General features: G+C 53.5%; 1 protein-coding gene across 5 annotated transcripts in view; it reads left to right on the top strand.

Moving 5' to 3' along the window:
* Positions 1-13,604, top strand: part of UBR4 (ubiquitin protein ligase E3 component n-recognin 4) — a 137,398-nt gene that overhangs the window by 88,485 nt on the left and 35,309 nt on the right. For all 5 annotated transcript variants that reach the window (XM_059893321.1, XM_059893328.1, XM_059893325.1 and 2 more), the window contains 16 exons: positions 529-756; positions 1,728-1,806; positions 2,277-2,522; positions 3,523-3,691; positions 4,211-4,355; positions 4,937-5,022; positions 5,548-5,635; positions 5,884-6,077; positions 7,678-7,917; positions 8,281-8,419; positions 8,985-9,110; positions 9,198-9,326; positions 10,177-10,520; positions 12,135-12,225; positions 12,573-12,657; positions 12,812-12,939. In XM_059893321.1, the coding sequence (XP_059749304.1) occupies positions 529-756; positions 1,728-1,806; positions 2,277-2,522; positions 3,523-3,691; positions 4,211-4,355; positions 4,937-5,022; positions 5,548-5,635; positions 5,884-6,077; positions 7,678-7,917; positions 8,281-8,419; positions 8,985-9,110; positions 9,198-9,326; positions 10,177-10,520; positions 12,135-12,225; positions 12,573-12,657; positions 12,812-12,939 (2,517 nt within the window). The remainder of the gene's footprint in view (positions 1-528; positions 757-1,727; positions 1,807-2,276; positions 2,523-3,522; positions 3,692-4,210; positions 4,356-4,936; positions 5,023-5,547; positions 5,636-5,883; positions 6,078-7,677; positions 7,918-8,280; positions 8,420-8,984; positions 9,111-9,197; positions 9,327-10,176; positions 10,521-12,134; positions 12,226-12,572; positions 12,658-12,811; positions 12,940-13,604) is intronic.

Below are 13,604 nucleotides of genomic sequence, written 5' to 3' on the forward strand. Positions count from 1 at the left end.
GTCCTCATCCCGTGCTCCCCCCTGGCAGGGCCTCAGAGGGGGCTGCTGCAGAGCAGCGGCACAGGCAGCCTGGTTCTGGACCGCACACCGCAGAGCAGGCTGGAGCCTGAAGAACGTGGCTAAGTAACCCACAGAGCCCGCCTGGGGTTAACTCCACAAGAATAATGTTAGCAAACCCCAAATGACCAGTTCAAATTGTAGAGGTACACCAACCCAACTTTTTTCCCCTCTATTTAACCTGAAAGATTCTGAAAGTTTTTTCCTTGTAGTTTCACTCTGGGCGGACTGGAGTGGAGACCAGCTTCCTTGTAGATTCCTAAGTACTACCACGAGGAATAGCAGGAATATTGCCGGTTTTCCCTTTTTAATGTTTTTCTTTCTCCTAGTCCTTGTAAGGAATACAAAAGCTAGCTCAACTGTGAGGAAGTAGCTTGGTTCATGGCTTTTTTTTTTTTGAAGTCCAGGGTGCCATGGCCGGTATGGATACAGTCCCCGAGTCCCTGACTCTGTGTTGTTTCTCCTCTCAAGTACCTGATGATCCAGCAGACTCCATTTGTGCGCCGGCAAGTCCGCAAACTTCTGCTCTTCATCTGTGGGTCAAAGGAGAAGTACCGCCAGCTCCGCGATCTGCACACCCTGGACTCCCACGTGCGAGGGATCAAGAAGCTGCTGGAGGAGCAGGGCATCTTCCTCCGGGCGAGCGTGGTCACGGCCAGCTCCGGCTCCGCCCTGCAGTATGACACACTCATCAGCCTGGTACGGCCGTGCCGGGGGTGGGGGGACAGGGAGAGGCTTGGCCAGGTGGTCAAAGGATGGAGCCGTGCACACAGGGCTTCCCAGATCAGGGTCGATCCATCGTACCCGACTGCTGTACCACACGTAATTGATTTCAGGGTCTGCAGTTTGCCCTCCCTGTCCCCGCCCTTGCTGGGCAGTGGTTCCTCTGTCATGAGAAGGGTTGACTAACTGTCATTTGGTCACATTGTGGGCAGGATCAACCCATGGTTTGTGCATCTCTCGTTTTTGTCCTGGAATACTACAGAAATGATGTATTACCACCTAAAATCAGTTGTTTGACTTTGGGGTATAGATTGCATGATTGCATAGGAAAATCTAGAAAGAACGTCTTCAGTATTAAAGACTCCTAAGGCAATGGCAACCCACCCCAGTACTCTTGCCTGGAAAATCCCATGGGTGGAGGAGCCTGGTGGGCTGCAGTCCATGGGATCGCTAAGAGTTGGACACGACTGAGCGACTTCACTTTCACTTTTCACTTTCATGCATTGGAGAAGGCAATGGCAACCCACTCCAGTGTTCTTGCCTGGAGAATCCCAGGGACGGGGGAGCCTGGTGGGCTGCCATCTGTGGGGTCGCACAGAGTCGGACACGACTGAAGCGACTTAGCAGCAGCAGCAGTTCAGGGCTCTTACTATAGTGCTCTTAGCAAGAAAAAAATAAACTAGATTATAGTGTTTTTGGTCCAAGCCTACCTTTGCTGCTGTGTTATTTCAGGGGTTGAAGGACCCCTGAAAACAAAGGGCCTTTGTGTGGTGGGGCGTTAAATGAAGGAGGCTCAGTAGGGGCCGGAGTGTGCGGGCCTCGGTCCTAGGTTTACTAGGGCACCGGTCAGCCTCGCACAGAGGACAAGGGTCTGTAATCCAAAGCCGGGGAGGGGACCCTGAAGGCAGCAGGTGTGGGTCATCGCTTCTGCTCGGTTTCCGTTACAGATGGAGCACCTGAAGGCCTGTGCCGAGATCGCTGCCCAGCGCACCGTCAACTGGCAGAGGTTCTGCATCAAGGACGACTGTAAGCGATGCTCTCACTCGGTTGCCCTTCGTCCGTTCCTTCCTTCAGGAGCTGCTCACCGAGGCCCCTGTAGGCCCAGCATTGAACTGGGCGTTAAGAGATAGAGCCGTGAGCAGCCTGACAGACAGCACTCTGCCCAGCAAAGACAAGCCCTCCGAGACTGAGAAGGGCCTGTAGAGAGAATGGGGGTGCTGTGGGGGCACAGGGTGGGTATCTGCTGGAAGGTCAGCAGTATCTGCTGTAGGTATCTGGTGATCCGCTGATGAGGAGAATCACTGTCTTCGTAGAATTTGGGGCTGGGAGCCAGTTTCTGAGTCGTTGCTGCAGGACTTGTCAGGGTCTCCACAGTAGTGAACCCTTCTGGGTGACCCCCCGCACAGCCTTTGGGCAGGCAGCCAGGAGGAGGGGAGCAGCCGCCCCGTGCCTGCGTGAGCTGCGTGGAGCTGAGCCCCCGTCTCCTCTGCCCGCAGCCGTCCTGTACTTCCTCCTGCAAGTCAGCTTCCTGGTGGATGAGGGGGTGTCCCCCGTGCTGCTGCAGCTGCTCTCCTGTGCCCTGTGTGGCAGCAAGGTGCTTGCTGCGCTGGCGGCCTCAGCAGGCTCCTCCAGCACCTCCTCGTCCTCTGCCCCCGCGGCCGCCAGCTCTGGACAAGCCACGGCACAGCCCAAGTCATCCACGAAGAAGAGCAAGAAGGAGGAGAAGGAGAAGGAGAAAGAGGGTAAGGGCCACCTCCTTGGTGATGAGGGTGATGTGTTCTCATCTCTCTGGGAGCACACCATTTATCCCCTTCCTCTGAAAGGGTTTTCACCCTCATCTATAGAGACCTAAGACCCACGTGCCCCCCGGGGCCTGCTCTTGGTCTCATTTTCAGTTAGGTTCAAGGTGACCCCGTAAAGAGTGTGACTTCCCATAGCAAGTGTCTGTAACGGGAAAGGCCAGAGGTGCACTGAATATTTTTACTAGCCCAGGGTGGAGCGATTGTCAGCATTAAATAAAGCTGTGTTAGTTAGTAAATGTGCCTTGTAAGCTGCTAGGTGCTTTATAGATGGATGCTGTAGTCATCTTTAGCCGACTCCTTGCCATCAGAAAGGCGAAAGCTTTGCTGTGTCCCTGCTTTTCATGATCCTTGGAGGCCTGAGACAGGTGTGGAGATGGTTCACATTCCCCCGTTAATTATTCAGATACCTCTGTGCAGGTCTGTAGGAATGTTGACTGCATTAGGTGGCAGACTTTTGAAAGGAAATCCTTCTCCAGCGTGACTGCCTTTGTTCAGTGCCAGGTTTGTATAGGCACTTTATCCTCTGCTTTTATTGGCAGCAGCATTTTATTTGGGGCTGACTGTTTGTCCCCTAGTAAACAAAGGTGAAAGTCTCTCAGTTGTGTCCGACTCTTTGTTGCCCCATGGAGTATACAGTCCATGGAGTTCTCCAGGCCCGGATACTGGAGTGGGTAGCCTTTCCCTTCTCCAGGAGATCTTCCCAACCCAGGGATCGAACCCAGGTCTCCCGTACTGCAGGTGGATTCTTTACCAACTGAGCTACCAGGGGAGCCCGAGAATACTGGAGTGGGTAGCCTATCCCTTCTCCAGGGGATCCAAAGTTGTTTTCAAATTATAACCATTTTGGCGAAAACTTTTAAGAGACCGTATCCCCTCTCACTCCACTTGAGGACCCTAGACCACTTCTTCCTCAGCCCTCAGTCCTGCTCTCATCTTGCAGGTGAGAGCTCAGGCAGCCAAGAGGACCAGCTGTGCACAGCTTTGGTGAACCAGCTGAACAAATTTGCGGACAAGGAGACCTTGGTCCAGTTCCTGCGTTGCTTCCTCCTGGAGTCTAACTCCTCCTCGGTGCGCTGGCAGGCCCACTGCCTGACTCTGCACATCTACAGGTGGGGCCTGGGGCTTGGCTTCAGCAGGCCGCGTGGGGCTGGGGCCAGAGCGCGTGGCGAGGTTCTGTCTTGTCTCCATGGTGCGTGCCTACGGTTGCAGTATCAGCATTTACACCAGTCAGAATCCTCTTGACTATTGGCAGATTTCTTCATCAGGTTGTCTCCTTCTTAGCTATTAAACTGATGTCAGAAGGAAGAGGTGAACTGTTGTCCACCAAGAAGACTATGTTTAAAAGTCTGTTAAAAGACCAGACTTGGGTCTTTAGGCTAACAGTACTCAGTTTCTGCCCTTGAGTGCTGTTGGAAGATGGGAGTAAACCACCTTCTGAAGACAGGAAAGGGTTGTGCTGGATCTGTTAGGGTGGACTGTCCAAAGAGCGGTAGCACTGTTCAGACTTAACCCATAGCTGTGGGGAAAGAGGTGCATCACCAAAACAGTGCTTGGGTCTTGTTGATTAAAATGAAGGAGCCCCTCAGGCTTTTTTGCTACTGATAAAATGAACTGTCATTTATCTCCAGAAACTCTAGCAAATCTCAACAGGAGCTGCTGCTAGACCTGATGTGGTCCATATGGCCAGAACTCGCAGCCTACGGTCGCAAGGCTGCCCAGTTTGTGGACCTACTGGGATATTTCTCCTTGAAAACCCCACAGACAGAGAAGAAGGTAACAGATAATTGATGGTCCAAAAGGCTTACTTGCCACATTTAACTTTTTTTGCTCTTGAATTAAGAATGTTAGGACTAACCTACAAGGGGCATATGGGTGAAATCTCTTTTAAGTATGTATGAGCAGTCCCAACATGTATGTCACCCAGAAGATGCACACTAATAAAAAAGCACAATCTGAATTTGGCTTAGCCAGTAGACGTAGAGAAAGTGGGGAAGAAAATGCATCTCGTTAAAGTTGCTTGGGGAGAAAAGTGGTCCTCTGGTTGTCCTGGCTATCCTGATCACACACCCAAAAGTATTTCTGCAACAAGATAATCATTTCATAGCTTCTCCATAGTAACAACATTTCTCTTTCTCCACAAGCTGTAAAAAGATGGCTCCTACTAAGACTGTGGAAACGTCTAAAGAAGATAGAATCCTTTACACGATTAGGAATTAAGCTCAGCTTTGCATGATTCTGAATGAGGGCTGGTACTTCCAGGGCAGTAGCAGCTGGAAAGCAGAGGAGAAAAGTCTTTTCTAGTAAGACTTTCCCTTGGGCTTTAACTCTGGTCCTCTGTTGACTTCTGTTTTCAGTTGAAAGAATATTCACAGAAGGCTGTGGAGATTCTTCGGACTCAAAACCATATTCTTACCAACCATCCCAACTCCAACATTTACAAGTGGGTTCTGTTCTGCTTTCTTTCTGTTTGAGGCTCAGTCAACAGTGCAGTTGCTGTTTCCACGCTGATTGGCTTGTTACGAAGGTCTCTAGTTTCAGGGGTCTAAGTCTGAATCACATGGTTTACAGGAAATAGCTGCATTTAAAAGAAAAAAAAACCTTTGGAAGACAGTGCTGATTAAAATCTTTTATTGTTTCCCTGGTGTGTTAGCAACTGTTCTTTTTTCCCCTATAAATTTTATTGAGATACAATTTACACACAACAATATGTACCCTTTTCAAGTATACAATTTAATGATTTTTAGTAAATTTAGTTGTGGCTCTTGAGTCAAATTTTAATGTAACATTTCGGATTCCCCTGACCTCAGAACAGATCAGAAATAGGGATATCTCACATTTCCTTGTGTTTTCACTGGGATGGGGCTTGCCTTGGGGAACAGTGAGCCATGATTTTCTTCTGACTTCTTTGTGAAGCTCCGTGCGCTCTAAACTGAACATCTAACGCTGAGACTGCTTTCTCCCTCAGCGCCTTGTCTGGCCTGGTGGAGTTCGACGGCTGCTACCTGGAGAGCGGCCCCTGCCTGGTGTGCAACAACCCGGAAGTGCCGCTCTGTGTGAGTCGCCTCCCGCGTGGCGGCCTGCTCCCGGGGCCGGCGGCCTCTGCTTTCTAGAGACTGCTGTTACTGCTCCGTGTCCCTCTCCCAGTGGTGGCTCAGAGTGGTGTCAGTTCTTACCTGGCCAGCTACCTTAAATCAGAATTTCACCCATGGACAAAGAGTGGGTTACAGTGATAGTTTTGAAGAGGACAGATGAGCTGTTACCTTGCGCTAACACAGTGTTCTGTGCGTGCCTTTGCATTTAGTACATCAAGCTGTCTTCCATTAAAGTGGACACGCGGTACACCACCACCCAGCAGGTCGTGAAGCTCATCGGCAGCCACACCATCAGCAAAGTGACAGTGAAAATCGGGGACCTGAAACGGACCAAGATGGTGCGCACTATCAACCTCTACTACAACAACCGGACCGTGCAGGCCATCGTGGAGCTGAAAAACAAGTACGGGCTTCTCAGTCTTGCAGAGGGGCAGCAGGCCCGCGCGGCTCGGCGCCTGGTGTCGGCTCTGATGGCCGGGGTCCCGTCAGGCGGCACATTCCCGGGGGCCTAGTATGTCCTCTTGCGACTCTGGTCGTGGCTGGGGTCAAGTGCAGCGCCAGCTCTTAAGGGTGCTGACAGAGGTTGTTTTGAAATCATGTCCGTGGAGCCCTCGACGTCTGAGCTCTGCGGCAGCCTGAAGGGACGTTGAGCACTGGGGCCCCAGGCTTCTCACACCCGTGCCAGCAGAGCGGCTCTGCCTTCACGCAGGCTCTGCTGCAGGGAAGTAGTTGTTTGTTAGGTTGAGACACTTTCTCTCGCTCACTGAGCGGCAGCAGTTCTCAAGGAGCTTCTCTAGTATGAAGTCCTTCCGTTTCTGCGTGGTGCCTTTTGCCTACATGTGCTGACGCTGTAGACACAGGTAGCTACGTATGCTACCTGTCTTTCTAGCTCACCTGTCCTCTGACGTCTGAAACGAGGCCTGGTGTGTGGGGGCCAAAGAAGGCACTAGCTTGGGCTCGTGCCGACCTTCACTGAGACAGACCACGTGAGGACACAGGCGTGCGCGCGGGCAGAGGATACGGGTAGAGACTGCTGGAGTGCCAGGACTTGCAGTGAGTGCTGCTCCGTGCTCAGCATGGAAGGATTAGTATTACTCCGAAGGCAGAATAAAGCTAGCATGTACCGCGTGAACAAACGGCCTCCGGGAGCTCTGCTTTTTAAAGCAGGTTTTGTCCTTTGAAAAGCATGATTAACACTGGTGACCTGCAGGTAGAAGCTGCTCACCGGGATGACCCAGTCCCCTCTGGAGCAGGTGGATTTGGTTTGTGTTGTGCAGAGTTAGCTCAGCTGCTAGTAAAGCCCTCACACTCTGGAATGAGACTGGTTCACATCCGTTGGAGAATTTGTATAGCCTCTCTTTCCTTATTTGTAAAATGCAGAGAAGTCTACTTTCAGGGTGTTCTTTTAAGGATTAAATGTGTTAGCATATGTGAAATGCTGAGAACGGAGCCTGACACATAGTAAAATTTCAGTAAACATTAACTCTTAACTGTATCAATATAATTACCTCTGAATTACCACACGTCTTTACTCTCTCTGACTCTTCTCGGCGCGTGGTCTGGACCCTGGTGTGCCCTCTGCCTCTCAAGCACCCTGAGCTTTACCCTTCCAAGGTGGTTGCCACGATAGGAACTTACAGCAGCCAACTTACGGCATCATGGACCTCTCGGAAGTCCAGGCTCCAGTGTGGCATGCTTTCAGAGGAACGTCTTCCCTTGATGTACATTCCCTTGTTTTTCTGGAATCTCAGAAATTATCATATATGATGTCTTAAAGCGCCTGTATGTTCTAGCCTTTTTTTCAAGAGAGAATAGTGGAAATGTATCTTTAAAATTAAGTTGCTTTTATTTGTCAGAGTCCCTTGCCTTAGAATAACCATTTCACTGTCTTAGGAGAACACGCAGGGACAGTCTTCTTTCCCTCTCATCAGATGGTCGTTGCTGTGGGTCTTGTGAGAGTCTCTCAGGCCCTCTAACCATCTATCTGACACCGTTTCTCCTAGGCCGGCACGCTGGCACAAAGCCAAGAAGGTTCAGCTGACACCTGGGCAGACAGAGGTGAAGATTGACCTGCCTTTGCCCATCGTGGCCTCCAACCTGATGATTGAGTTCGCAGACTTCTACGAGAACTACCAGGCCTCCACGGAGACCCTGCAGTGCCCGCGCTGTAGTGCCTCGGTTCCCGCCAACCCCGGGGTCTGCGGCAACTGTGGGGAGAACGTCTACCAGTGTCACAAATGCAGGTGAGTGAGTGGTTGTCTCCCAGGTCAGGTGCATCCCTTGTATTTCTCAGGAAGAGTCTCAGTGTGGGCACTTCCGCCGTGTGGTGCCCTCACGGTGGAGGATCACGGGCATCTAGAGCATGGAGTTCACAGATACAGGAGGACAGGGCCGGGGAGAGTTGTGGGGTGGTGGGTGGGGGGTGGGGTTCCCGAGTTTGGCTCTGGGTCCCTGTTATGGTTGCCTGGTTGCCTCAGTCGTCCTCGCCCGTTTGCTGCTGCCCCTCCGAGAGCCCTGCAGAGTTCCCAGCGTCTGCAGAAGTGGCTCATGTGTTCCGTCTCCCCTCCGTCCTCTGCTGCCCCCTGACCTATACTCTGGGGTTTCAGATCCATCAACTATGACGAAAAGGACCCCTTCCTGTGCAACGCCTGTGGCTTCTGTAAATACGCTCGCTTCGACTTCATGCTCTACGCCAAGCCCTGCTGCGCAGTGGACCCCATTGAGAATGAGGAGGACAGGAAGAAGGTGAGGCCGAGTCCGTGCGAGGCCCACGCCGAGCTCTGTTCGGAGCTTGGGGGCCGAGCTGGTGTGGGCAGCGTGCTTTTCCTTCTCACCCAAGTCTTCTTGGCTCAGCGTGTTTTCAGGGCTAAGCTTTTGAGTGGCAACAAATAAGATGGATTGGAACACGTGTTTTGGGTAGAATTTTGGAGACGTGTTGGTAATGGAAGTAGAGTATCTCAAGGGGCAAGTGACGTGGTGGGGCTGGAGATGGGAGGACAGGGCAGAGGGGTCTGTCAGAACAGTCACCAGCAGCAGCAGCCCAGCAAAGCGGAGTGGCGTCTAGCTCCAGAGTCAGAAGGAGGAACGTTCCCGTTCCCCCTGTGCTTTTAACACTGTGTGACCTGGCGAAAGTCCCTGCCCTCAGCGTGGTTTATTTGGATGTGTGTCATACACCTTGCATGCCCACCTCACAGGATTATTGCCATGAGTAGAAACACCGTGTGAAACACGGTGCTCAACCGGGTCACTGAGGGGAAGGAACCTTCAGTGTTGACGAGCCCACGTGCACTCCCCGCCTCTTCCTGTCTAGGCCGTGTCCAACATCAACACGCTTCTGGACAAAGCTGACCGAGTGTATCACCAGCTGATGGGACATCGGCCGCAGCTGGAGAACCTGCTGTGCAAAGTGAATGAGGCAGCTCCTGAGAAGCCGCAGGTAATCCTTTCTGGGTCAGAGGCAGAGACTGGCCCCGGGCGAGGCCATCTCCCGGGGGAAGGCTGACCGCGTCCCTCTGGGTTGCAGGACGACTCGGGAACCTCCGGGGGTATCAGCTCCACTTCGGCCAGCGTGAACCGGTACATCCTGCAGCTGGCGCAGGAGTACTGCGGAGACTGCAAGAGCTCTTTTGACGAACTCTCCAAAATCATCCAGGTACAGGCGGGAGCGGCTGGAGTGCGTTTTGTTGTGTGTTATCAACATTGTTTTCAAAGCAGTTCTTTGCTCTCCCCCTGCGGTTAAGCGCCAGCCACACAGCTGCTCACCTACTGCAGTTTCGGGTGCTCGGTAGAAAGCTGAGTTCATACCAGAACGCTGAGAATCAAATGGAGATTATTGTAGATAAGGTTTTCTTGATCGGTCACATCGGTGGGTGGTATGTTACAGACCTCACCCCTGTGGGATGGAAGACTGGCTGCAGACAAGAGCAGCCAGGGTCCTTGTCCCCAAAGTGGCTGGTAGGCCATCTTCACTCCATGTGCCTGTATTCCTGATTTTATTCTTTAAAGAAAGCGTTATGTGGGTGTTAAGGACATATGCCTGTGATCAGACTCTGAGGTCTAACTCTGCCCCTTACCTTGGTCAAGCCAGCCTCTCTAAGCTGTTTCCTCCTCTGTAAAATGGGGATAAAGTATCTTAGCTGCTAAGGTTATTGAAAAAAAGTTCGTTGCACAGCCGTGTCCAATGCTTTGTGATCCCGTAGACTGTAGCCCACCAGGCTCCTCTGTCCATAGAATTCTCCAGGCAAGAGTAATGGAGTGGGTTGCCATTTCCTTCTCCAGGGTACTTCCCGACCCAGGGATCAAACTCAGGTCTCCTGCACTTGCAGGCACATACTTTACCAACTGAGCTACTAGGCTAAGGTCATCGAGAGGGTTAAATTAGGTAATACCGGTAAAGTGTTCTTCAAACCAAAGCTGATTTCCAATTAGCTTCCTTTTTCTTCCTCCTCATTTTAATTGCTGATTTTTTTTTTCTCCTTTGTCTTTTTTTTTCTCCCCCTCAGAAAGTTTTCGCTTCACGAAAAGAGTTGTTGGAATACGACCTGCAGCAGAGGGAAGCGGCCACCAAGTCCTCCCGGACCTCAGTGCAGCCCACCTTCACGGCCAGCCAGTACCGCGCCTTGTCCGTGCTGGGCTGCGGCCACACGTCCTCCACCAAGTGCTACGGCTGCGCTTCGGCCGTCACGGAGCACTGTATCACCCTGCTCCGGGCCCTGGCCACCAACCCCGCCCTGCGCCACATCCTTGTCTCCCAGGGCCTCATCCGGGAGCTCTTTGACTACAACCTCCGCCGAGGCTCTGCGGCCATGCGGGAGGAGGTCCGCCAGCTCATGTGCCTCCTGACTCGGTCAGAGCCTGCGCCAGGGGCATGGGCCGGGACCCTGCAAGTGGGGCCGGGGGGCGGGGCGGTGCTGGGAGCGCTGGAGGGTGCAGGGAACTGTCCAGGGTGCAGCTGAGCGGACGGAGGAGCACGTGAAGCCCAGGTTCCCTTGTATCAATAGGCCGTGTGTTTGGCTTGTACCTGGTTGGTTCCAGGGGGTTTTCCTGAGGAAGCGGTTTTTGAGTTCCAGTGCTGGGAGGAGGGAGTGACCGGGCACCTGGACTCAGGACTCCCCCAGAAGAAGACAGCTGGAGCGGTGGAGCCTAGGGCTTCGGAGCTTAGATCTGGCTCAGAAGGACCCCGGTGTCTGATCCTCTATGCCGTGTGCCGTGGACACATTTCTCAGTGTTCTCTGAGCATAAGGTTTCCTCATCTGAGAAATAAGGATAGTAGCCAATACTGTAATGGCTTGTGGTGAGAATGGAATGACATAATTCACGTGAGTAGTGGCTCATACTTGTGGAGTCCTTAGTCCATGCTCACACAATACCCACAGCTGGATTTGCATTGTTTCCCGAGTGTGGGCGTAAGTCCTAGAACATGTTAGCTGGATGCTAAATATGATTTGCTGTACAATGTATTCACTCATTTAACAAGTACTTACTGAGCATCGGCTAAATGCTAGGCTTTGTTCTGGACTCTGAGGATGCAGTGGGCGATGAAGCAGCATCCCTGCACTCATGTGGCCTTCGCTCTAGAGCGGAGAAGGGCAGTGAGTGGATGAACGTGGCCTTCGCTCTGGCCTTCACTCTAGAGGGGAGAAGGGCAGTGAGCGGATGAATGTGGCCTACAATCTAGAGGGGAGAAGGGCAGTGAGTGGATGATGGCCCCGTACAGCATCAGGAGGTCAGGTGTGAAGAGCAGTGCAGCTGGGATGGCAGCTCTGGTTGCAGGCAGGGTCACTGCAGAGGACAGGGTGGGCAGGGGCGACTGCTGAGGAGGTCAGGGAGTGAGGCAGGCAGGTATGGAAGGCGTGGGCCACATGCCGATACTAATAGCAAGTGGTGGGCAGAGAGGTGGGATGTACCAGCCGTGTGAAGCCGGGGCCACGGGGAAGCCCGTGTGGCTGGAGTGGAGGATGCAGTGGGGACAGAGTGGAGGGGTTCAGTGAGACCAGGGGCCAGGTCCCGTAGGGTCTTTAGGGCACTGCGAGGTTGGGAAGCCTGAGACTGACTTGACGCGATTCGTGGTTTTTAAATTATTAATACATACATTATTACAAAGGGACATGGATGGGAAATGTGGATGCCTTGTGGGAAATGAAGCGGGGGCAGTTGGAGAAGCTAAGGAAGGAGACGGAGAGTGGACCCCTGGGTTCTGGAGACTGACGTACTGGGCGGGGTCCGGGGGCCTGGCAGCCCAGGCTGTGGAGGAACCCTGCATACCGTCTTCCCTCCATCAGCCTCTCCGCTGGGCAGCCCCTTCTCATCACACAGCAGGGTTCTGTGGGGCTCGTGAGTCGTCTTGCCCCTGGGAAGGCCGGTGGCACTAGACGTTGATTTCCTTTTACCTGGGCGCTCTCACGTGCAGAGGAGGGACACACCCAGCGGTGTAACAGGACTCTCTTCTCTGCCTCCCTAGGGACAATCCAGAGGCCACCCAGCAAATGAACGATCTGATTATTGGCAAAGTCTCCACAGCCCTGAAGGGCCACTGGGCCAACCCTGATCTGGTGAGCAGGCGGCCGTGCCCTCTGACTGCCCCCTTCTCCCTTTTCCTTCATTCCCGCGGTCCCCCCGCCGGCGTCTCGTTGTGATGACCAGGGCAGGCGCGGTGGGGGTGGGGGGAGCGGCACGTCGACAGGGCTCACATCCCAGGAAGACCTTGCTGAGTCAGCGTCAGGCTCAGAGAGCAGAGACGGGCAGCGACCGTGCTGAGGGGCTCCGTCTCCCTTCTGACGGTCCGCTTGACCACACGGGTTAGCTCTGAGTCTCTGGGCCAAAGCGTGGATGTGCACCCTCATCCGGGACTGACCCTGCAGACCCTCCTCTGCTCACGTCTCCTCTGTTGGCCCTCCAGGCAAGTAGCCTTCAGTATGAAATGCTGCTGTTGACAGACTCCATCTCCAAGGAGGACAGCTGCTGGGAGCTCCGCTTGCGCTGTGGTGAGTTTAGGGGATGTCTGGTTGGCGGCCGGCCAGCGAGAGGAACGCAGCTCGATGCAGGGCCCGTGAGGCCAGGAAGCTGCCCTCGGGTGGTCACACAGCGGCTGGCGAGGCACGTTTGTGACTGTGCCTCCGCCCTGCCTTCCTCTCCCAGCGCTCAGCCTTTTCCTCATGGCCGTGAACATCAAGACCCCCGTGGTGGTTGAGAACATCACCCTCATGTGCCTGCGGATCTTGCAGAAGCTGATTAAGCCACCTGCTCCCACCAGCAAGAAGAACAAGGTACGGGCCTGAGAAGGCAGTCCGGGGCAGGCTCCAGCCAGCGCCCACCCTGCTCTAAGGTCTCTGCTCACCTGAGCTCGCTCTCCCTGGGGCGCCAGTGCTTCCTTGGCGGCAGTCAGCGAGATGGGTTAGGGTTTCTGAGAAGGAGAGTTTCTCAGAGGGCTCTCGAGTGACACAGGCAGGCAAAGGCAAACGCCTGCAGCAGTGGTCTGCCGTGGAGGATCGCCCCTTCCTCCAGTCCCCTCGGACAGCTCGCGGCTCCCAGAGGCTGTGGTGTTCTTCCCTACCCCGTGCCTTTGCACAGTGCTGGAAGCCCTTCCATTCCCTCGCACCGTGACTTGGGCAGGGATTGAACCTGTGTCCCCTGCATTGGCAGGTGAATTTTCACCACCGAGCCCCCTGGGAGGCTCCTGGCCTTCGGTAGTCCTTTGTAACTGTTCTGTGTGGCTGTGCGGTGTCTCCTCTGCCTGCCATGCCCGCCTTCCCTTTGTCAGCTGCTGCTTCAGTGATCCAGTTCTCTGCCAGGCTGGCCATGAGCTCCTCCAATCCAGGGACTGTTTTACTAAGGTTTTTTTTGGTCCAGTACATAGCGTGGTATCTCGTGTTATAATAGCGACTCGGTAAGTCATTCTTAAATGAGTGAGTAAAGCCGAGTTTTTAGTTCT

This window comes from Bos taurus, chromosome 2 (assembly GCF_002263795.3).
Source record: "Bos taurus isolate L1 Dominette 01449 registration number 42190680 breed Hereford chromosome 2, ARS-UCD2.0, whole genome shotgun sequence".
NCBI lineage: Eukaryota > Metazoa > Chordata > Mammalia > Artiodactyla > Bovidae > Bos > Bos taurus.